Source organism: Kryptolebias marmoratus, linkage group LG24 (genome assembly GCF_001649575.2).
Source record: "Kryptolebias marmoratus isolate JLee-2015 linkage group LG24, ASM164957v2, whole genome shotgun sequence".
In the NCBI taxonomy this organism is placed as follows: domain Eukaryota; kingdom Metazoa; phylum Chordata; class Actinopteri; order Cyprinodontiformes; family Rivulidae; genus Kryptolebias; species Kryptolebias marmoratus.
The window spans coordinates 18992190-19015039 of record NC_051453.1 but is presented as its reverse complement, the minus strand read 5'-3'; the positions used below and the strand labels follow the sequence as shown (position 1 = coordinate 19015039).

General features: G+C 40.4%; 1 protein-coding gene across 1 annotated transcript in view; it reads right to left on the bottom strand.

Moving 5' to 3' along the window:
- The window catches only part of LOC108240210 (unconventional myosin-VIIa), a 28034-nt gene that overhangs the window by 2517 nt on the left and 2667 nt on the right, over nucleotides 1-22850 (bottom strand). The window contains exons 5-47 of the mRNA XM_017423510.3: nucleotides 21048-21232; nucleotides 20568-20689; nucleotides 20149-20291; nucleotides 19942-20055; nucleotides 19700-19853; nucleotides 19529-19605; nucleotides 19313-19432; nucleotides 18836-18975; nucleotides 18533-18743; nucleotides 18322-18457; nucleotides 18061-18233; nucleotides 17832-17972; nucleotides 17589-17747; nucleotides 17410-17502; nucleotides 15993-16087; nucleotides 15828-15912; nucleotides 15520-15738; nucleotides 14329-14538; nucleotides 14035-14244; nucleotides 13426-13590; nucleotides 13038-13337; nucleotides 12797-12957; nucleotides 12590-12716; nucleotides 11305-11424; nucleotides 10143-10316; nucleotides 9772-9999; nucleotides 9517-9684; nucleotides 9294-9411; nucleotides 8158-8284; nucleotides 7894-8060; nucleotides 7627-7808; nucleotides 7417-7538; nucleotides 6844-6998; nucleotides 4821-4974; nucleotides 4437-4592; nucleotides 3065-3176; nucleotides 2806-2919; nucleotides 2618-2705; nucleotides 2409-2515; nucleotides 1984-2169; nucleotides 557-673; nucleotides 289-372; nucleotides 76-195 (exon numbers count right to left, since the gene is read on the bottom strand). Coding sequence (XP_017278999.1) covers nucleotides 76-195; nucleotides 289-372; nucleotides 557-673; nucleotides 1984-2169; nucleotides 2409-2515; nucleotides 2618-2705; nucleotides 2806-2919; nucleotides 3065-3176; nucleotides 4437-4592; nucleotides 4821-4974; nucleotides 6844-6998; nucleotides 7417-7538; nucleotides 7627-7808; nucleotides 7894-8060; nucleotides 8158-8284; nucleotides 9294-9411; nucleotides 9517-9684; nucleotides 9772-9999; nucleotides 10143-10316; nucleotides 11305-11424; nucleotides 12590-12716; nucleotides 12797-12957; nucleotides 13038-13337; nucleotides 13426-13590; nucleotides 14035-14244; nucleotides 14329-14538; nucleotides 15520-15738; nucleotides 15828-15912; nucleotides 15993-16087; nucleotides 17410-17502; nucleotides 17589-17747; nucleotides 17832-17972; nucleotides 18061-18233; nucleotides 18322-18457; nucleotides 18533-18743; nucleotides 18836-18975; nucleotides 19313-19432; nucleotides 19529-19605; nucleotides 19700-19853; nucleotides 19942-20055; nucleotides 20149-20291; nucleotides 20568-20689; nucleotides 21048-21232 — 6339 coding nt within the window. The remainder of the gene's footprint in view (nucleotides 1-75; nucleotides 196-288; nucleotides 373-556; nucleotides 674-1983; nucleotides 2170-2408; nucleotides 2516-2617; nucleotides 2706-2805; nucleotides 2920-3064; nucleotides 3177-4436; nucleotides 4593-4820; nucleotides 4975-6843; nucleotides 6999-7416; nucleotides 7539-7626; nucleotides 7809-7893; nucleotides 8061-8157; nucleotides 8285-9293; nucleotides 9412-9516; nucleotides 9685-9771; nucleotides 10000-10142; nucleotides 10317-11304; nucleotides 11425-12589; nucleotides 12717-12796; nucleotides 12958-13037; nucleotides 13338-13425; nucleotides 13591-14034; nucleotides 14245-14328; nucleotides 14539-15519; nucleotides 15739-15827; nucleotides 15913-15992; nucleotides 16088-17409; nucleotides 17503-17588; nucleotides 17748-17831; nucleotides 17973-18060; nucleotides 18234-18321; nucleotides 18458-18532; nucleotides 18744-18835; nucleotides 18976-19312; nucleotides 19433-19528; nucleotides 19606-19699; nucleotides 19854-19941; nucleotides 20056-20148; nucleotides 20292-20567; nucleotides 20690-21047; nucleotides 21233-22850) is intronic.

The window sequence follows — 22850 nt, the reverse complement described above, 5'->3', positions numbered from 1 at the left end:
ATGCTATTGGGATGTCAGCAAATCTTGATCAAGACAGTTACTATTCAGGGAATCTACCTGAAAACTAAACCTTACCAGTGAAGTTTCACACAGGAATTTGCTCCCCTTGACTAAGCTGCCAATAGTCATGTGAAAGTAGGTGCTTCCACTGCACCAGTTAGCCATACGGTTGTACGGGTAATTTTCCAGAACATCCTTATAAAAGAAAAACAAAAGTTAGAGGTGAAAAGTAAAGAGCAAAAAAAAAAATTGAACTACGAATTGGAATTTTTTGTTGTTTTTTCAAACCTTAGTTTTTGGGTGGATGATTGTGAGTCCATTCTTGCTGATGGCTATTCGCACAATATCTGGAAATTTGGGCTCTGATGTTTGCTGAGAAAAAAGTTTGACAGAAACATGTAAAAACCACTCATTCTTTCCACGACTAATAGTTTGTGGTAGTGCAAGTGCATCACAATACAAATATCTGAGAAAGGGCGACAGCATCAGATAAACCAAACGCCCATCTAAACAAAACCTAGATAGCAAGCTAAAGAAGATTTTGCACAGCACCTACCTTCACTTCAAAAAAGGCACAGCCAAACGTCGGCCAGCGGTAAACCGCCTTCAGAAAAGCAATTTTTGCTTCATCAACAGTCATCCCACCTTGTTTATTATACATAGCAACAATACCCTGAAAATAAATAAAAAAACACATATATTTATGTCAGGGTAAGATAAAACACCCTTGCTTTTTGAGAAGTCTTTGCCCTGGTTCTAATGAGGTTAATAACTTTCCTTCGACCCTTACAGCCTTCAGGGCATGTTCCCACTGCACTGAGAGAGGGGCATCATGGGAAGAATATAATGCCTATGTTGTTCACATAACATGGACATTTCAAAATATGGGTCTTGGGATATTCCTTGTTTTCTTCATTATTAAAAAAGCCACAAAAAGCAAAAGTCTAATGAAGAGTGTGATACATCTCATTCTTCTATTCCACATGGCCCCACTATGGTCTTTGACTTTACTAAAACACATAAGCTCTAGATTTATCTAAGGATTATGTGCACAAATTAGGATTTTGTGCATCTCGCTAATTCACAAAGGCTTTGCAAAGTGAGATTTGTGCCTAAACTGCACTGGCACAATTAGCCTACATTTAATAAGGTTTTATACCACATTTAGAGGAAAAACAGAGCATATTTAAATTGAACTTTATGTTTTAATCCTTTGTGTTCTTGGCATACATGCTGCTTAGATACAATGTTGTTCAATGACATGTGGTTGCTGTTGTGTAAACAGTATTATATGTGGAGTTGTTAGAGTGCCAACAACATCTACACAGCATGTTTTTATACTGACTGTGTACTGTATCTGGTCACATAATAAGTTCCTATATAAGACCAACATTTTTTACATGTCATTCATTCCACAAACATGGAGTTGAAAGAAGATGGTGGGTGAGAAGACAGTTAGATACTGACAGGAGACTGCTATTCAGCCTTTACCAAAAGCTCATGGAAGACCTGTAAAAAGATGATGCTGGTGAACACCAGAAATACTGTCCAACAATGTAACACATAAGAACAAAACGCCACAGCAATAGAAACAACAAGATAAGGCATGGCTTCATAACATATGTCATGCTTAAATTGTAGCATGCTGTAACCTTCCCGGTTTTCATCCCAATGCATACACAATACGTGTAACAGAAACGCCTCGTGAACATTACATATTTGTGCTATAAGTCACAAGATTTAAGGATTTACAAAACATGCTTCCTTTCTTCATGTCTTGACCCATGGGTAAAGAATTTCACAATACGAAACAGTGTGACAGCATCATTAGCATGTTGGTGTTAGCGCTGTTGTCAAAAAGCTTGTTGGTTACAGCCTCAGTGAGGATTTAAAGATGTCTAAACATTCAGCGTTTTTTGTGTATTTTTATGGGGTTCATTAAAAATAAAACCACCAAGCTACTTAGCTTGTCGGCCCTTGTACCTTCTTCCAGTCGTTTTCAGAGACGGCCTTCATTTGGTCGGCGGGCACGAGCTCCTTCAGCATCTTGGGAATCATGGCAAACTGGTTTTTGTCACTGCCGACCTTCACCCTGAAGAGCAGAGCTGCGATGTTGATCATTTCCTCTTTAGTACAAACGTGATAGCCTCTCAGGTACTTGGGTAACTCCTGGAAGATACAAAGATGTTTGTTATCTGAGGAACTTGAAACTGACTAACAAAGTTGTTGCCTATTAAATAATTTACAGGTTACAATGCATTTATCATTTTTTTTGATTGCCAACTTTTTACATTTGTAACACTGAGACATGACTTTATTTATAGAACAGAACAGAGTAGACTTTTCAAAGCAGGAGATCAAATAAACTGGATGAGGCTGGACATTGTTTGCTGCTTATTCAAATCTACCTGAGGGAAATGAAAGATAAGATCAGCCTCTGTGTTTCTGCCTGGGATTACATTGAACCACAACTTCCTCATGAAGAACACACGGTAGGTTATATTCACTGGTCCACCTGCAGAATACACACACACAGAGAGGTTTTTAGGTAAATATAGACAGCCAATAAATGGGAAGGCCTTCTCACACTCTTTGGAATCGTATAACGAGTTTTTACCTTCTTTAATCCTCTTGGCCTGCTTTGACCAGTCAGTGATCTGCCTCAGACTGTCAAAGAAGTAGTCCGAGTCGTTCAAACTGATAACCTGAAGTTAAATCAATATGGTCAATAAGGTTAAAAAGTGGGATAAAGAAGCCAAGATTCTACAGAAGTTATTATCTTGTTGTTTCAAATGGCTAATGGACCTTGTCCTGTGTTTTGACAAAAATGCTTAAGCCATCTGATGAAGCCAGGTGAAGTTTTCTGGAAATGTTCTGGATGAGATCCTTGATCTTGGTGCTGGTTGCCACCTCAAATATCTAGAAAGGAATGAGAAGAATTTCTGCTTTTACCAGAAGAATCCTAATGAGCCTTTATTCTGTTACTCTGGTTTGATCTGGTTTTCTTTTTCTTTCTCATGAAATTAGACAAAAAATATATGAAAAAAGAAGTCCATGCAGCTACCTCATCAGTGTCATTGGGGAAGTAGATTTTATGAAAGATCTGGGTGCTGTTCTGTTGGATGGCGTCCACCTCCACCGTGTGTGGTGGGAGCTTTCTGACCTTTTTATCCATCCTAGACACAATCAGAAAATGCTAAGTCATACGCTGTTTGTTCCCTTATCACTGAAACCTAGTTGAACTGAAGCTTGTTTTTTTATGTGTATATATTTCTGTAAGTATTTCAAGCCCCCCATTAAGGCCAATTTTCTCTCCGTCCACAATATATTCTACATTTATGGGCAAAATGAGTTTGAGATCTACAAACAGTCCCTGTCTAATCACATGTTCTGAATTATCATAAAAAGGCTTGTTCCTTATTTTCAAAATGTTCAAAACATTTTTCTTTCATCACTGCATTATTCAGGTTTCTGCCTCGTCTTAAGCAGATAATAAAAGGATAAGTTGATCAATTTGAATAGGGGTTTTGTGTAAAAGTTATGAACAACTGATATCTTACCTGTTGAAGATAGCTTTTTGTACAGCTTCAATTGAGAGAAATAGAGTTAAAGTCTGACAGGACTGATGAGCTAAAGGCTAGTCCACATGCAGCTAAGACCAAAGTGGATTGCTGCCATCACAAAACAGCTTAAATCTTCAAAGTTTCACAGCGGTTCTTGCAAATACTGTTTGATAAATCTTCACATTGCTGTTTGAAGTTGGGGGCAGTCCACTTTGGCCGTTAGGCCTATTAGTCCTGTTGGACATAAACTATATTTCTCCAAACAAAGGCTGTTCAAAGAACTATCTACAACAGGAGGGACATTAATTGTTCATAACCTTACACAGAACCCCACTTCAAAATGTCTTAAATATTATTTAAGTAGGTGTAAATTTTTTTTTACGAGAACTTACCTGAATTATTATTTTTACAAAGAGGAGCAATTTGTCCCCATATACAGGTGTTTTATAACAGAAAAACCTCTCTTTAGCTTTTACTTATTTGTGAAAGTCTGTGTCTTACCATCATTATTTCTAAAGACACTGACAGTAAATAAGACGTATTTATAGAAAAGGTCATGCAAATGTTGTGTTCTGTTGGTCATCCTGCTGTGAAAGTGATGCAACACATTTGCATTCACAGATCATCTGTTACTGTTTGTCACTGCAAGCAAATTCTGTGTTACACTGTTCGTCTGTCAAAGAATACAGAATAAGACGCCCTTTATCTCAGTTTAGCTTTCCCTGATAAAACTCAAAATATCACAATTTCCTTTTCTCACCACAGTAGAGTGTTGTACGAAGGTAGCTGCTTGTACACGGTTTGGCCCTGAAAGCTGTCTACACAGACTTGTTTTGTGTTTTGTATCTGACGTGTTCTGTGTGTTGGTCGAACCTCAGAGAGCTCTGCAGCTGCTGCAGACAGTCGGAAGCAAGGGGTTCTCTGCGCCGCGACTCCAGAAACTTCTGCGTGTGCCTCAGAAGGGACTGGCTGGGAGGAAACAGACCGCAGCAGAGCCACAGCAGCTGCCATCCCTGCTCAATGCTGAACCTGCCAAACAGACCAACCATGTTCGAGAGCGTGTCAGGATATTGTTTCGTTTCCCCTCTTGCACCAAAACAGAAAGATTATATCCCAGTTCCACTTCTAGAAAATCTTTACATGGTATTTTCTTTAATGTTCGAAAACAGTTAAAAAAGTATCTGATTGCATGTACACAGATAAATCAGAGCGCCTGATGGAGTAGGTTTAACAAAAAAGGAGAAATACCACACCTACCTGTTGTTATTGCTGGTCATCTGCTTTATGATCTGGCAATAGATCTCATCCCTTAGGGCCTCGTTTTTAGTGGCAGGGCCAAAGATCTGGTCAGTGAGCTCAACAGGACTCTGGATCTGCCTGGTGGGGTAATCTCCCATATACTTTAGGATTGGTGCGCCAAAGTCAAGGAAAAATAACAATAAGCATCCTCAAAGCGAACTTATATGAGGTAGAGTAGGATTTTTATTTGGTCTATTTGATGTGGGGTAAGATTTTCTGTCTGTATTGTCAACACAACCGATATCTTGGAAGAAATACTGAGTCCAAGTGAAACATTTGGTATTGTTTGTCTGGGAAATGCCAACTATTTGCTGATCTATCCATCCATCCATCAATCTATCTTCTGCCGCTTATCCAATACCAGATAACGGGGACAACAGCTTTAACGGAGATCCCCAGAACCTTTTTCCCCTGCTACCTCCTCCAGCTCAGCTGAAGGGACTTCAAGGCTGTGATATATAATCTATATAATATATATAATATATAATCTCTCCAGCAAATCCTGGATCTGCCCTAAAGTCTTCTCTCAGTGGGACATTTCAGGAACACCTTCCTTCAAAGGCATCTAGAAGGCACCCTTTCCAGATGTTCAACTGGGTCCTTTCAATGCAAAGGACCAACAACTTGACCTGAATAGCCAAACTCTTCACCCTATCCCTAAAGGGGGGTCCAACCATTCTGCACACTTGTATTCACAATCTTATATTTTTGGGGGGGTTGTTACTTATAGCTCATGACCACAGATAAGAATTGGAACATAGATCCATTGCTAACCTAAGAGCTTTCCCGTTCTGCTCCGCTCTGTCTCACCAGTTTGGTAAAGCATCAGCATCCCTGCAAACACGGTCCCAGTCTGCCTTTTGAGTGAGACATTGATAAGTGGAATGAAAAAGCTTCTATAGTGACAGTGTCACTCACTCAAGAATGCAAACCCAAAATGCTTGAATTCCTCCACTTGAGGTACTGGCTCATTCTCAACCTGGGGTCGGCATTCCACCTTTTTCCAGCTGAGGATCATGGCCTCAGTCTTGGAGGAGCTGATCTTTATTTTTGCTGTGTCACACTCGGCTGCAAACCGATCCAGTGCCTGCTGGAGGTCCCGGTTGGATGGGGCCAATAGGATTACATCGTCTGCATAAAATACACAATCTAAAATCCCCCAAACCTGAAACTCTCTGACCTTTGGCTGTGACTAGAAATTATGTCCAGAACTTATGAACAGAGCCTGTGACAAAAGGCAACCCTGGTATATTTTGATCATAAAAACTGGGACTGATATTAGTTCAACTACGTATACATACGTTGAGAAACACAGGTTAATATTTCACTCTCTTTGCTGACTGTAGCTATGCCCAACAGGGGGAATTTGGAGAAACTGTGCAGTCGCAAATAAACCGGGTAAGTTTCTGTGGATTATCGTGCAAAAAATCAAGCAGAAAAGAAGATGTAGCTAATGGGAAACAACGTGAGCCAGAGGAACAAGTTACGTGCGTTGGGTATAGTTGTAAGGAGTTCTACATCTGTGTGCTCAGAGTGAAAGCTTTGTTGGAAGCTGCACACTCAAACATGAATGATAAAATCAAGTGAAGAATCTGAATTAAGATGGTATTTGTATGACAGGAAGTATGTAATACTGTGGGACTTTTGTGCTCAATTTTATTAGCAAGTTGGTGCCGTTTAGGTGTCTTAAGACAGCTGAAGTACATAGGCCTGACTGAAGTAATTGTAACGACAAACTAGAACATTTGTGATGCACAAAACTGAAGCAATTTAACGTATTTTAACTTAAAAATGAAATGAGCAATAAATGGTGGTTTAGTTAAGTACATGTTGATGTTGGGAGCTGGTCATAATGCTGTATCCACATATTCACACATAGACTTGTAAATAGTAAAAAGAAAACTAATAAAATGGTACAACAGACTCCCAGAAAAACCCTGAAAGGCACAGTTGTAAACACACAGAATAAATGGCAGGATATCTGTGAAAGCCAGACAGGCCTTGTGGCTGAGCTCTGAGTTGCCCACTAGTTTCTTGAGTAGAGGCTGCCTGATTGGCTCTCTGGAGTGGGCCCACAGCCGCTCAGGGGCCGTATTTCGAGAAATCACCTGACGATTGACATCCTTGGTGGGCTGCCTGTGGGATCAAGGAAACAGAGTCAAGTCAAATGTTTCTATAAACACAGTCAGGTTTAAATGCCAAAGAATAAAAAGCAGTGTTTTGAAGGTGTCCAGTGTGGATGAGGTCCTAATGTGGAAGAGGCAGATTGTCCAGAGTTTTTGGTGCAGCTAATGCAAAAGCCCAATCTCTTCTGTGCTTTAATCTGCTGTTTGGTTCATCCACAAGCATGTGCTAACCTGACCTTAATGAACTTGTTGGAGTCTGAATAGACATGAGAGGTTTTGTAAAGTTCTGGAGATAGATACTGTGGGTCAGGAGGACTGATGAGTGCCCACCAAGACTTTGAGTTGCCAAGACAGTCTAACAAGATGGTGGATACAGCTGCTGACTGGGTGGTAAAACAACAGTAGCAAGACAAAAGGCAACACCGTACCTGAAATACTCCAGAGAGTATTCTTTCAGTGTGACAGGAGCTATTCTCTCCATTGTGCCTTTTTCTTTCTGGTTTGCTTGTATGAAGTTCTTCCTCTGGTTTGGCGACAGGTTGAGAAGGTTCTGAATGAAATAAAACACATTTTAATGCTCAAAACATCTAAGCTACATCAGTTTATCTGAGAAAGCTGTGTGATGGGCATCCGCGTACCATGACCTCGTTGGAGGGTTTGCTGAGCGTTGGCAGGATTAAGATGGCCTCAGTGGAGACGGCTCCTGTTTGTTTGGTGCTGTTGTTTTGGCCCTTTATCCAGCCACGCTGCTGAGAGAACTCGTTGTCTTTGATAAGTATGATGAGCTCTCCTTTCTTGAAGCTCAGGATCGTGGGGTCATCTGAGTTCGGAGAAGGAAACAACTCAGAAATCAGTCAATAAAAAAATCAAGATAAAATAAGTTAGAGAGGAATCAGGGCTCCAACCTTGGCTGCTGACTTCCTTCAGTGCCACAGCGTACTGTGAACGCTCCGTCAGCCCACTGAGGAACATAGTGATCAGCTCTGCCATGTCCTCAGCCGTGGATCCACTCAGGGTGAAGTCTCCTTTTAGTGTCAGCAGACACACAGCCTGGCCAGACGCTTTCACCTCCCTGAAGACCAACAATAATAAGAGCTGTTCAAGTTTCCACATTTTTACAGAAAACTTGACCTGATCTCTGGATCTTTTTCAAAGAGACATAATTCTACCTGACGGTTTTGACTGCAGTCACCTCTGGGAAGGACAATTCCAGCAGCCGCTTCTCTCGCTCATCCAGGAAGGTGATCCCGGTCCAATTTATGGCAACTATAAATTTGTTCTTTTGCAGTGTAGGACCTAGAAACACAAAATGCATTTGACAGTCTATGAAACCCCCTTTCAGTGTTGTAACTTGTAATTAAGGGTGCCAATGAACAAGCATTGAAGCACCCTTACTGTATCAATGATGAGTCACTATTATTTTTTTTATTTTATATGAAATCTACTTCAGCATACTTGCTCTATTTCCATCTTCTTGCGTTACGTTAAGTTTTCAGGTAGCCTTTTGCTATGATTATCTTTTATCTATCCTTTTGTTACTGTTAACTTGTTTACCAGTTGGTCTCCGTTCCTACCCTCCCCCATGGTCATGAACTTTAGGTAGTGACTGAAAGAACAAGATCGCAGACACAGGCGGTCAAAAGGAGTTTTCTCCACAGAGTAGCTGGGCTCTCCCTTAGAGATAGGGTGAGAAGTTTGGTTATCTGGGAGTGATTTGGAGTAGAGCCACTGTTCCTCCACATCTAAAGGAGCCAGTTGAGGTGGTTCAGAGATCTGGTAAGGTTTCCCTAGACACCTTCCAAGGGAGGTGTTCCAGGCCTGTTCAACTGGGAGGAGACCCCGGGGAAGACCCAGGACACGCTGGAGAGACTATTTCTCTCAACTGACGTAGGAATGCCTTGGAGTCCTCCTGGAAGAGCTGGAAGATGGGGCTATGGAGATAAACGTCTGGGATTTCCTGGTCAAGATGCTGCCCCCACAAGCAGACCCAGGAACAAGCAGTGGATAATAGACGGATAGATGCATTTAGCTACTTTTGTCTTTTAGCTAGTATTTTGCCTTTTTGGCTTTTACCTAGTGTTTTGCTTCTTTTAGCTTTAATAACTCAGTTTTAGCTTCTTCAGCAAATATAATTAAAGTCATTCAGAACTCAGGATTCACACTGCATTTTTTTCAGAAAATTCAATTTCTTTAGTTTTCTCTTTTGTTATTGCATTATTTTTCCTCAAGTTATTTTTTTATCGTTTCTGTTTAAAAATAATGACACCAGCACCATTGTTTGAGCTATAAGGTAAGGTTTTCCTACCTGACAGTTTGGTGACTTCAAAGAACCTAGAGAAGAAGATGGGCCACTTCTCTCTTGCGTAGTCGACTATCTCTGCCTTCACTGAGTCAGTTTTTTGTTTTGAACTCAGGAACGAACCCTTGAGTGGTTTACAAGACATACAAATATGGTACATTTAATCTACTTGAAGCTATGTTAGAGCTTTTTTTTTACACATTTATCACAGATAAAGGCTATGACTGACCTGAGCATGAGCTGTGCTGACCATCTGAACCAGTTTGGCTTCTGATTTGGCCTCCAGCAGAGAGCTGGTGATGCAGTCCTGCACAGCCTGCTTCACGTTTTCTGGCCGGCTGTCTGAGCCATGCTGGATGTACAGATGTTTCGCAGCGAGCTCAATTATATCATCCTCCTGTGTAAACAAATCATTAGAAGAAAAGTGGTCAGTTCTGAGTCTGGGATTTGGTAGAAAACTTGTTTGTGATAAAAGTGGGCCCACCTTTTCAGTCTGGTACTCTCCATACTTCAGACAATGCATGACCTGTTTGTAGATTAGGTCCGTGCTGACCTTGTCCTCTTTGCAGTCATGCCACGGGGTGAACACCTCCTTGCGGAAGAGGAGACGCCATGGGGCGTGCTGCTCCTGGCCCCCCTTCCTCTTCACCTCCTGCTCACACTGGGAGATGGCATCCATGACATGCTCCCGGCCGTTGCCCAGAGCCCACACCTTCAGCACAAATAAACAGCAAATCTTTTAGAAAAATGAATGTCATTTTCCCAATTCAGTAGGGAAACAGATGTATATGTTTTCCAAATACTTAAAAAGAAAATCTGTGGAGATCAGAAGGATATATTCATAGCTGTCCCCACCTTTTCAAACATGGCGACATAGAGAGAAAAGCCAAAAACGTCTGTGAGTTTGATTTTGTTGGAGACGAGTTGGCAGACTTCTTTGGACGTGGAAGCTGAGTCAACAGGAAGGTTGATGGAGCGACCGTCCATCAGCGCCACTGTTACTATCATAGGCTTCTTTGTCTTTGTTGCCTGTCACAACACAAAGAAATGACTAATGAAAAACAAACATACTGGTATTTAAGTTGTTAAAAGTACTTACACATAAACCATAGCACTTTCTCCTCCTGAAATGTACACAGTTTATGTTCAACTTATCCAGATTCTGAGATATATGTCTTTGAAACTCCAACTTTGGCCGAAATAATAATAATAGAGTCAAAGAAATTTTGTTTTTGTGTCAAAGTATTCACTGCATTTTGACTGCAGTACTACTTTATTCATGTTGTGATCTGGACTTTGACTGGGTCACTACATCAGCTTTAATTATTTTTTGGTTCCTTTTCAGCTGTTCTGCTGCAGATTTACTGCTGTGTTTGGGATTCCTGTTTCATGACCCAGTTTGGTCCAAGTTTCAGCTGCCGGACAGACGGCCTCACGTTTGAGTCTAGAATAATAAACAGAGAAGTTCATGATCATTTTAGAAACTGCAAAGTGCCCAGGTCCTGTGACTGAAAAACAAACCCAGATCATCAGCCCTCCACCACCGTGCTAACAGTTTGTATGATATAACACAATTGTTTTATGCTAAATGCCATGTTGTGCTTTTTGAGTAAACATCGCCACTTGATCTTGTCTAAAGAACATTGTTTAAAAACTTTTTATTTGTTTAGTTACAAGCAAAACCAAATGTAACTGAGGATAGGATTTACAGTATGCTTGAATATGAATATGACTCAGCTATTACCACTCTAAGTTTTAGCTGAATATCTATGACTGAGTTAATAATTTTTGTGTTGGCTTCTAAAGGATTAGTTGTGGTGGTCATCTTGAGTTTGGGTGACCCTAAAAGTTATAGAGGCATATTCAATGATTACTTCCTGAAAGTTTCCCCCTTTCACCTTCGGCTGAGGATAATAAAAGAAAATCTAAAACATGTTTACTTTGTCATTACATGTTGCTGAGTGCAATCAGATAAACGCTGAATCCACAGCAGAGTATTTGAAAACATTTTCAGTACCTGCAGCTCCAGCCAGGCCGGAGGCTCTCCTCTCACTCCGTTCGTTAAGGTGCGCCGCAGCCTCTCGGTACAGTAGGACGGGAAGCCCCCGGGAGCGAAACGAATGAAGCTCTGGAGGTACTGCAAATACAACAAAACATGTAGAAAACATTAAAGCATGCAGACGTCCTGCTTGTTTGTGGAAAACATTATAATCACAATCACTACTAATCATTATTCATTGTGTCTGGAAACATTGCAATTGTTTGCACTTAAAGAGAGTGAATTGCCTTGAATCTGAACTTTTCTTTTTAACTTCCTATTGAACTTTCACCCAAAACAACAGACAAAGTATTTACTTTAATGTAGGCCACTGTTTGACATAATACACATATAGTGCAGTTCCATTACATTGTAGGTCTCTGTGAAATCTGTTTTTACTCCAAATTTATTTTTTATTTTTCTGAATTTCATGATTTGTAATGTAACCCTTTTTTACCTAAAAATGTCTTATCATATGATTGATAAAATTTCAGTAATTAAATTGGAAAATATAAAAAAAAAATTGTGAATATTGATAAATTTCAGCGACTTCACTTAAAATCCCCTCTAGATTTTATAATTATTACAGTAAATATAGTGTAAAATATACTGTATTCTTACTCTTTCTGATTTGACTCTCTGACAATGAAGATGATGATGATGATGCTCTACTCTAGCTATTGTTTTGTTGACAGCAATTTTTTTTTCAGCTGCAGCTTCCAGCTGCTTCAACAGAGTTAATAGACTTTGACTGAGATATAATTCTATTTTGGAAACATTTCACCTAAACAGCTGTAGTTTTATTTATTTTTTCACAGCAGATTATCTGATTCCACAGCTCTCTTTATACTGTTTTATTTGACTGTTCGAGTTGTCACATTTTCCTTGTGTGATGTCAGTCATTTATGTACCAACAAAACTTATGGAACAGTTCTTCCAAATCATATGCATTGTTTAGGCATTGATTTCTTTGTATTACATTTTGTTCATAGTGTTAAATGTCATAATTTATTATTGTATTCATTGATAATTTAGTATTGCTCTCTGTCTGGAGCTCTCTCCACTACTTGGAGCCGAGGCTGCAGCTCTTTGAGGATGCAAGACAAGGAAAGAGCATGGTTCTAAAGCAAACTATAGCAATATATTTATAATAATAATCATTTTTTGTCGATTATCCTGTTTTTTGTAATTGTGTGGAACAAAAATCAAAACTACAGATTTAATTCACAGCCCTAGTGTGAGTCAGTGGAATGGTTTTACTTACTCTAATAAAGCGCTCACTTGGAGGAAACACACCCAAGCAGAGGGACAGCAGGATCCAGCCACGGAAGTAGCTGTTCCGGTTGTTGTTCTCCTGAAGCTGCTTGCAGATTTGACAGTAAATCTCATCCCTGTGCAGATAATACTTCATTAGTTCTGGATCAAAAACAGAAACTAGCTGTAAGATGTCCAAGAATAAATGAGTTAAAACCTGAGGTCAGGTCTGAGGATGGCATATGTCACTATGGTGTGGACTTTTTCAAGAGATGACAGGGGCCTGTCCAGAGTTGGTGCCTCTCCAATCATAGCATCACTCTCCTCATTCACCGTCTGCAGGGTAGGGGTCTTTGGCACCTCGGTTAGATCATCTGACTGCAGAAACAAACATTAAATGCCCATCAGTGAGTTGAAGACAACCTTCAATGGACACATTCCTCAGACATCCATCTCACCTCCTCCATGATGATGGAGGGCTTCCTGAAGCTGGAAGCAGATTTATTGCTTTCATTTTCTCTAACAATGGGGGCTTTTTTGTTCCTGGACAGTAGGTCAGTAAACGTGGAGCCTTTTCTTGCTCGAGCGTTAGCTTCTGGAACAGTGTACACCTTCGGGTTTTGAGCCACTTCACTGGGAACTGCAGATGCCTTCCTGTTTTTTGACAGAAGGTCTGTGAAAATGGAGCCCTTTCTCTTTTGTGCCAGGTCTTCTGGTGCTGCAGAAGGCTTTCTCTCTTTGTTACTCCTCAACACCCTCTGAAACAAAATTTTAAGAGGACTTATTGCAAATCTAAAAAAAAGGGGAATAGCTTCAAATGTTTCATCTTCCTGTGAGGATGTGTACCTGATCTAGGCCCACCATGTGGCTCAGACGTCTGTCCTCTCTGGATATTACCTCCTGCGGCATAAATCGCTCCTGTTTTGGAGTTCCCTGAACTTTGGCTTGTATCTTTGGCTCAGGGAGGTCTCCCATGAATCGCAGAATGATCCACCACACGGTCAGTGAAGCCTGAGGAAAATATGACAAACGTCACAGCCATTTCATGAAACAACCGGAAGGGAAACCAGGTCAAATTAAAGGCCTAGCATGCCTTGAAGAATGCATATCACCTGACACCTTTAATTCAATATTATGAGATTCATCATAATCTGTATTAGTGTTCAAAGTCTGTGTTTTTAACTACCCTCAGCTACTATCTCATTAAACTTTAGCTCAATATTTGTTAGAGCCATTTCTGTGTTGGCTAAGTTCATTTAGCTGTGGCAGCCATCTTGAATGTGGTTGACTTCAAAAGGTAATCCTTTGTAGATGTGCACTCAGTTATTAGTTTTTAAGAATTTTGTTAAAATCCATCCACTGGTTCATGAAATATATTCTAACAGTACACACAAACAAAGATTATTTAGCCTTTGGTGGCAGGTGATAAATATTAAAGCTGTCTAAGAGAAGCACCAGAGTGTCTCCTTCATCCTCGTGGAAGAGCAGGGGCTGCCGAAGCCTCTGTCGAATGTGGGTGTCGGAGGCTGCACCCTGGAAGTACATTGAGGCGAATTTGGAGAAAGAGTACTCATCCAGGTCATCAAAATCGTCTTTGGGAGGTTCCACCATGGGGATTTCATCGATGTCTATCTCCTCAATAACAGTCCTTTTCCTTTCGATGTTCTGTAAACACATACAGATTATTACAGCCAAACTAACTGTTATCTGATAAGTGTACAACACAAGAGAAATGGTTAGTTCCCAAACCTCAAAGCCCACAGGGGCCTGGCCCTCCTGCCCTCCAACAATACTGGGCAAGAAGCCGAAGATGTTGTCCACCAACTCCTGGTCTGTGATGTTCTCAGTCTGAGCTTTGGCCTTCATCTCTCTCTTCTGCCTCAACACCTCCTCCAGGTGTTTTTGTTTTGCCAAAATGGCTTGCTGTTCCTCTGCTCTCTCTTTAGCAGAAAGGTACATCTGAAAGAACAAAATTAAAGGGATCAGTGAAAAAAACAACAACTTTTTAACAGAAGTCCGCTTACCACTGATATTTAAAAATGACCGTGGGTGGTACATAAATACTTTTGACAAATGAATGGAAGTTATTGTTTAGGTGGCATGGTGGTAAGCAGGTGAGCTACTAAAGGGTTAGTCTGGTTTGAAGTGATGTTCCGTCAAAAAGTTATCAATAGTTCAGCTGTGACATCAGTCAGATAGATCACAAAGTATGGAGAAACAAGCAAAAGTCTTCATCATGGCTAAGCTAATAGACAGCCAGACAAAAGTAAGTTTTATCATTTTTTTAGGCTTATAAAACAATTGTTTCTCACAGATAACATACTGGTGTGCAAAAACACATCCCTGTGTAATATTAAACCGCTACACTTTTACGTGATATCGCTTGTTCAGATGTCGCTGTTTTCTCCCCCGAACAGCATCTGTATGACGACACAAATCTATGTGTGCTGAAAATAGACAGACTGTGTAGTTACATGGATGTTGTATCACTAGTTTTAGATGCAGTTTTTGCAGACCGGTGAAACTCTGCCAATACTTCTGAGAGATTCAGCCTCTCTAAAATGTATTTTTACTGACATGCTGCCAATTAACCCAGTTAGTTGAAAATGATCCTGTTGATGTTGAACTAATTGAAAATTGCCTTATTTTTTCCCTCTAAAATGTACATTTCTTAGTTTCAACATTTGATATGTTTACTATGTTACACTGTGAATAAAAAAAATGGATTTATAAGCTTTGCAAACTAATACATTCTCTTTTTTTTTTTATTACACCTCACAGAACGCCCCAACTTTTTTTAGAATTGGGGTTATACATGAGCTAAAAGTGTAGAATAAATGATCGACAGAAACAAACAGCAGATCAGTTACAAAAAAAAAACAAAAACAAAAGATGTTTGGAAACTTGTGGCACAAGATGGATTGTTTGAGCTGAACTTACATCCCTTCTCATCTTTTGGACAGCTTTTTTGGCCAGCAGGCCCCGGGTGTGTGCCTGCAGCAGGATCACTGCCTTTCTCTTGCGTTTCCATTCCTTCCTGGCCATGTAACCCCTGATGTGGGTCTGCAGCACAAGAGCAGCCTCCCGCCTCTTCCTGTACTGAAAGTGGAGCTGGCGAGAGCGAACGTGTGCCTGCAGTCTCGCAAAGCCCAGTTGCACCTAAAATTAGAGCATCACTAAAGATTTAATGCGAGCCAGGCCTCCCAGGTTAAAGGAGGTAAAGGCAGATATTTAGAAAAGTCACTCACCGTTTTGTAAAGCTTCCTGCCTTTATGTCCTCTCCAGTGTTTCTGAATGACAAGTGCAGCAGCCTTTTTCTTCAAGAATTCTCTCCTTTCGAGGGTGCAAAGCAAATAGGCGTGAAGCAACAACTTGCATGAAAATGAACTGTTTTGCAACGTTTTGTTTCATACCTGTATTTGTAGCCCCTCAGGACCTTCTGGATCAAAAGAGCTTTTACATTTAGCTCTTTCATTCTCTCTAGTTCCAGCTTAGTGTCATGGATGTCCTGAAAGAAAACAGCACCAGTTGCCATAAAATAAAATAAAATAAAATAAAATAAAATAAAATAAAATAAAATAAAATAAAATAAAATAAAATAAAATAAAATAAAATAAAATAAAATGAAACTAAGCATTCAGATATCATACATCATACATATCTATACATAGTAAAAATTATCTTGTCTTTAGCAAAAAGTTGGAAATTTTCAAAAACACAAAAGATTTCATCATGTCATTAATTTATAAACAAAAATGAAGCCAACATAAAAAACGCTGTGTGTGGAAAAACTAAGACCACCCTTTCTGCTTCTTTAGGATCTAAGAGATTCAGTATCAGCCAGGAGCTGCTGTTCAAATGTATTGACTGATCATCTTCAGTGTGATCACCTTTATTAATGCAGGAGTTTTCTCAGTTTGCTGCTCTGGAGCACACAGGTGTGTGTTAACACAATGTCAAGGTAGAAAAACATTAGCAATGATTTTAGAGACATAACTGTTGCTGCCAGCAATCTGGCAAGGGTAAAGGTCATTTCCAAACTATTTTGAATCCATCATTTTACAGAGAAAAAAACTATTTAGAAGGAGAGAACATTTAAGACAGCTGCTAATCTTCCCAGAAGTGGATGTCCCAGTAAACTCACCCCAAGGTCAGACCGTGCAATGCTCAGAGAACTGACAAGAGATCCCAGGGCTTTGTCTCAATATCTACATGCCTTAGTAAGCAATAGGTAATGGGTAAATGGGTAAAATTCATGACAGCAGCAAATCTACAACAGAATCACTGATAAAGAAAAGAATAAAGGTCCTGCAGTGGTCCAGTCAAAGTCCAGCTCTCAACCCGACTCAAATGCTGGAACTTTAATAGAGCTGAGCAGAAACCAATGTCTGCAAACCTCAATGAACCGAAGCAACGATGTACAGAAGAGTGGGCCAAAATTCTTCCACAGCCATGTACGAGACCGATAAAATCCAACAGAGAACCACTATTGAGAGTTAGTGCTGATAAGCTTGCGTGGACTTAGTTTTTTTACACACAGCTTTTCTATTTTGGCTGTTTTTGTTTAATAAATAATGACGTGGTGAAATCTATTGTGTGTGAGGTTAGAGTTAGAAAATAACTGGCACCGGATACAGATCAGATCATTTTAATATGTCCTGATACATAAAACCCTAAAACTGAAAGAGGGTGGACTTTCTTCTTCACATGACTGAAGGACATTACAATTCCAAACCTCATAACCACATAATATCTGTGTCACATCATGCAGAGTGTGACCCCACATATCTCTGACTTTAGCAGAGTATAATTGCAAATGTGAGGCAGCACCTTGAGGAATATCTTTGTCTTGCCGGTCTTCCAGTCGCCTTTTTTCGACAGCACTCTTTCACAGATGCTCTCACAGCATCTTTCTTTGCTCTCCTGTTGCAACACAAACATCATCCATGCAAGGTGAGAGAAGTTGAGAAAAGTTTAAGGAAATAACAACTTTATCATGCCCAACTCACAGTTTTGATATCACAGACGGAAGTCTTCAGGAGGACACGGTAGCGGTCCAGAAACTCGCTGAAGGTGTAGCGTACGGGGTACCCAGCTTTCCGGATCTTGATGGTCTCCATCATACCAGAGTAACGGAGCTGACGCATGCACAGCTCTCTGTCGAACAGCTGACACAGAGACAGGGACAATTTGAGTGTTGGCGCAGAGGTGCTTTTGCTCTGGTTGAGTGGAAGGAGGGTGTCTGTCCTCACCATGGGCTTCTTGAAATCATTCGGTTTGATGCAGCGGATGAAATAAGGCTGACACGCTGTCAGCGTCTTCATCAGAGAATCCAGAGATTGACGGAACTGACCGGTCAGAGTGGGGACCCGCTTCTTCCCATCGGGCCCTTGCTGTCAGACCAAAACAAAGATCACATATGTAATTTGGTTTACCTCAAGATTATAGCTGAGTCTTTAGGACATTTGAGGCCAAATTTACCCGAACAGTGTTCTTGGCCGTGTTGATGACCATCTTAGGGTTGACGCTCTTGATCACGTTGGAACAGAGGGCTAGATCATTTTGAAATGTCTGCTTGAGGAGTTTGTTGGTGGAGGTCTCCACCAGCTGAATCAGGTCGGGGCTGAGTGTGTCACGGTTTTTCTCAAGGAAACCTAAAATGTTCCAGAAATAGTTAGAACACAGCGGACACTTTACAAAAGAGGGGTTTGTTGGATTGAATTTTTTTTTTTTAAAAAGCACCTTTTGAATCATAATAGACAACTCCAGCAAAATGATGGATTCCAAAACATGTATCATGGTTATTTTTGGGGGGAATGTAGATGTCTCCTTTCATGTGAACCTGATTCATCTTTTGGAGCATGGTGGTGTCTGTGCCCTGAATATGAGTCAAAGTACACAAGTCAAGCCTGCTGTACTTAGCTGCATTTAAAAAAAAAAAGTGAATAGAGACCTTGGGGAAGCTGCTCTCCTCATCAATAAGTGCCAACATGTTCAGAGGTTTGTTCGCCAAAACATCCAGGGTGCGCTGGTTGTCTTTGTAGTCGATGTGCTTCCAAACAATGTTCTCACGGGTGTACTCCTCCTGCTCGAGCTTGAACACATGTTTGACGAAGAACTGCTGCAGCTGCTCGTTAGCAAAGTTAATGCACAGCTGCTCAAAGCTGTGGGAGCAAACAACAGACAAACAGATTTTAGTCCAAAAGAACAGCAGCAAGAAAGCTCCAAATTCACAAGAGCTGTCCCAGACAGTGACCTGTTTTGTTTGAAGTTTTCAAAGCCAAAGATGTCCAGGAGGCCTATCGACTGTCGGCCCTCGTTCTCTTCCTCAGGTGGCTTGTAAATGGCCGTGTTGATTTTGTCCACCACCCAGATGAAAAGTCTTCCATATATAGCCTGGAAAGACATTTGATGCACAGAATAGTCATGCCAGTCTCCTTTCCAAAGCATATTTCTGCAAACATATCTTAGAAACAACTTGTGCAGGTTTGATGTTTGCGTGCTAAACTAAACAGATGCTATCATAGACTAACACCAAAGAAAGTATTTTTACAGCTTTGAGTCTGTTTATCTGCAAAGACATTCTGCTACAACTACACTAAAGCATGGGACAACACAGGAGATCCGGCTCTTCAGATGAAGATGAAGTGCTCCGCTTACACCTCAGGAATAAAGGACGCTCTTGAGAGCAGTAATGTTCATATTTTGGACAAAGAAGAATAACTTATTTCACCTTGACAAAGGCGTCCCTGCCATCCAGAGCTTGAGAAGGATTCAGAAGTTTGTTCACACTGTCTCTAGCAGTCGTGACAGAACGCTGAGTTAGACTTTTCTCCAGCGCTTTAGGGTCCACCTGAGATTTAATTTTGAAAAATGGAAAAAAAAAGCCATCAGAAAAAGGTCTGAGTTTACTATTTGTATTAGGAAAAAAAGAAAAAACTACTCCTGCCTCTAACAGCTGGCTGGCCATGTTAAAATGAGGCGACTTGAGGATGTCACAGCTTTCCAGGTTGTTTACTATGGTGCCTGAAATAATGCAGAAAATCAGTTCTTTTCAGTTTTTCTGTCACTGGCTGAAAAACTGCAACTATCTGTGGCATTTAAGAAAATGTATTCTTACTTTCAAAGCCCACATTGCCCAGGTGGAGGATGGCAGCGAGCAGTTTCGAGATTTCCCAGGAGTCCGACTCCGTGAATGTGAGGATCTTCAGAGATGATCGGAAGTGAGCGTACTCCATCACATCATCACGTCCTTCACAGCTGGTGCAGTTACCCTGTTTAAATATGAACCTCATTCTTTTATCTGTGATACACACTCCATATATTTGTGGCTTAAACAACAATAACGATAGATCACAGCACCATGGTCAGGTATTTGTACTCTGCGGCTGTCCCAAGGGAAAGAATCTTCTTCTGCTCTGCTGACATGCCCATCAGCATGTAGTAAAAGATGTGGTAGTTTCTCTCCTGAGGTGCCTATTTATTCAAACGAATATTTTTTACTACAAGCAAACTCGACTTGTATCTCATTACAGTAACTGGAAAAAGCAAGCTGATTAATTTCCTCACCTGACGACAAACTCTGGACTTCTCCAGCAAGTACTGCTCCACCCGGGCCCCTTCGATGGCTCCTCCTTTGGTGAAGTTGATGTCAATGTACTTTCCAAATCGACTGGAGTTGTCATTGCGGATGGTTTTCGCATTACCAAAGGCTGAGGGGAAACATTGTGTTAGCGGATATTGGCAAGTCTGTAGTGAGAGTAGAGCGCAGGTGGAAGAGAGTCTGTAGAGGTGGAGGTATGCTCTGCAGAGAGGAGGATATGAGGCAGGCCACAGAAACGCTTCATGGTTGCAGAGGATTGGTGTGACAGAGAAGAGAAAAAAATCAAGAAGCAGAAAAATGAGAACTGAGCTGATTCAGAAACAAGAACCGGGAAAATGAGATGTGATCTGATTAAGAAGCTTTTGTATGGCTGGTTGACTCCGACCTTCCAGGATGGGGTTAGCTTCCAGAATTTGCTGCTCAATCCAGGAGTGCTGGCCGCTCAGTGCAGCCAAGTACTGCAGCATCAGCTTGGTGCTCTCAGTTTTCCCTGCTCCTGACTCGCCACTGGTGGAGAAAAACAAGTGTGAACAGCTGTCAGTGTATTCATGAATCAGCTTTGTTGAGAGTTTTGACAGATTTTTTTTCATTTTTCATTTAAAAACCTCCTCCTTATGATTCACTTCAGCTTTGAACATCCGTTTTCAGCCAGTCAATCTATATATATATAACATACATACACCCTGGTTTCAGTTCTTCTTTGCCTGTTCTGGATTCTCAGGTCATTCTGCTTTGCATTTCTACCACTAAGTGTTTCAGTATTGAGCTTGAGCTTTTCTTTCCAAAGAATCTAAGTTTAATCAACAATCAGATTTTGGATTAAGTCAAAATAAAAGCGATTGAAAAGAGATTCTGGTTATTCCACCTGATGACACAGCACTGGCTCTTTCTGTTGCGCCGCATGTTGAAAAAGCAGGTGTCCGAGATGGCAAAGACGTGCGGCGGCAGTTCGCCCAGCCGGCGATCTGTGTACATGTGCACATGCTCAGTGGTGTAGATGGGCAGCAGCTGGTAGGGGTTCACTGCCACCAGAATGGAGCCTGTGTACGTCTACAAACAGAGAGAGATGGTCGCTGTCAAACAGAAGCACATTTGATGAACATGTTTGTGAGAACACGAGCATAAACAAGTGATTATGGTGCAAGCAAAGGAATAGGGCAAAAGGCCCCTTTCAGTCGCAACAACAGTCCTTAAAGGGATAGTTCAGACATTTTGAAATGGGATTCTGTAAAAAGGTTATAAGCAATTAATATCTAACCTGCTGCTGATAGCTCTTTAACCAACCTCAGTTTGGAGAAATAGAGTTTGTGTCTGACACGACTGAGAAGCCAGTGGTTAATGTGACCAAGACCAAAGTGGATTGCTGGATCTTAAAACAGCTCCAATTTCAAAACTTTCCTTTGGATTCATGTAAATAAAATGTCACTGACCTTTCGCACCTAAGTCAATTTTACATGTCTTGTTTTTTTATTTTACATGGAGTTCTGTGAATATCTGATCGTACAAGTGTTTGCATGAATTGCTCTGTATTTTTGGTGGTTGGAAATATTTAAGGACAGCAACATTCCACTTTGGTTTTTAGCTGCATTAAGACTAGCCGTTAGCTCATCAGTTCAGTGAGAACTGAACTTTCTTCTCTAAACAGAAGTGGTTCAAAGAGGCATCTACAACAGGGAAAAGATTAATTGTTCATAACATTTACACAGAACCCTGTCACAAATTGCCCAAAATATTTCTTAAAACCCCAATATTTCACAGATTCCAGTTCCTTTGGAAATCAATTGTGACGGTGATTCTGTAATTTAAACTTGCAGTTGTTAGGAATATCTGCCTTCATTATTATTTTGTTGTTGTTGTTCATTTAGCAGTTTCCAAAATATTTTTTTTTTAAAAACTGGTACAAAAAGACACAATAGTGACAGTTTTTACATATTTTTTACAGAGAATTTTTTTTCTTTTTCTAAAAGCAAAACTAAATACTTGTTGTAAGTGCATGGGCTTTCTCTGGAGTAGCCAGAGAAAGCCCAAAAACATGGACATTAGGTTGACTGGTGACTCTAAATTGTTCTTAGGTGTGAGAATGAGGATGGAAGTTTGTCTGTCATGGTTGTTTTCTTTGACGGACTGGCAACCTGGCCAGGATAAATCCCACCTTTTGCTCTATTAAACTAGAGCTAAGCACCAGCTTCCTTTGACTCTAAACAGGAACAAGCAGGTATAGAAAAAAAAGGATGGATGGAATCCAAAGGCAACATGTAAAGCGAGAATAGGACGGTGCCCAGAATGGACCCTTGAGGAACTCCACGTGTACTGTAAGTGGTGACGAGTTTGCTAAATGTTATCTTATCCAGACAAGAACCACTGGAAATTTTATATTGTATAATATTACTAATTAGTTACTCTATAGTAGTGGTTTGTTTTACCTGGTGTTTGTTTTTTTCATGACAATGAAATGAAAATCTTTCATAAGAATAAAACTACCAAAAATAAACAAAAAAAACGATATTCATCTGAAATTAATTGGTTCACAAATCATTGTTTTTTGTGTTCTTTTACATTTAACACAACACTGTATCTACAGGTGCTGGTCATAAAATTAGAATATCATGAAAAAGTAGATTGATTTCAGTAATTCCATTTAAAAAGTGAAACTTGTATATTATATTCA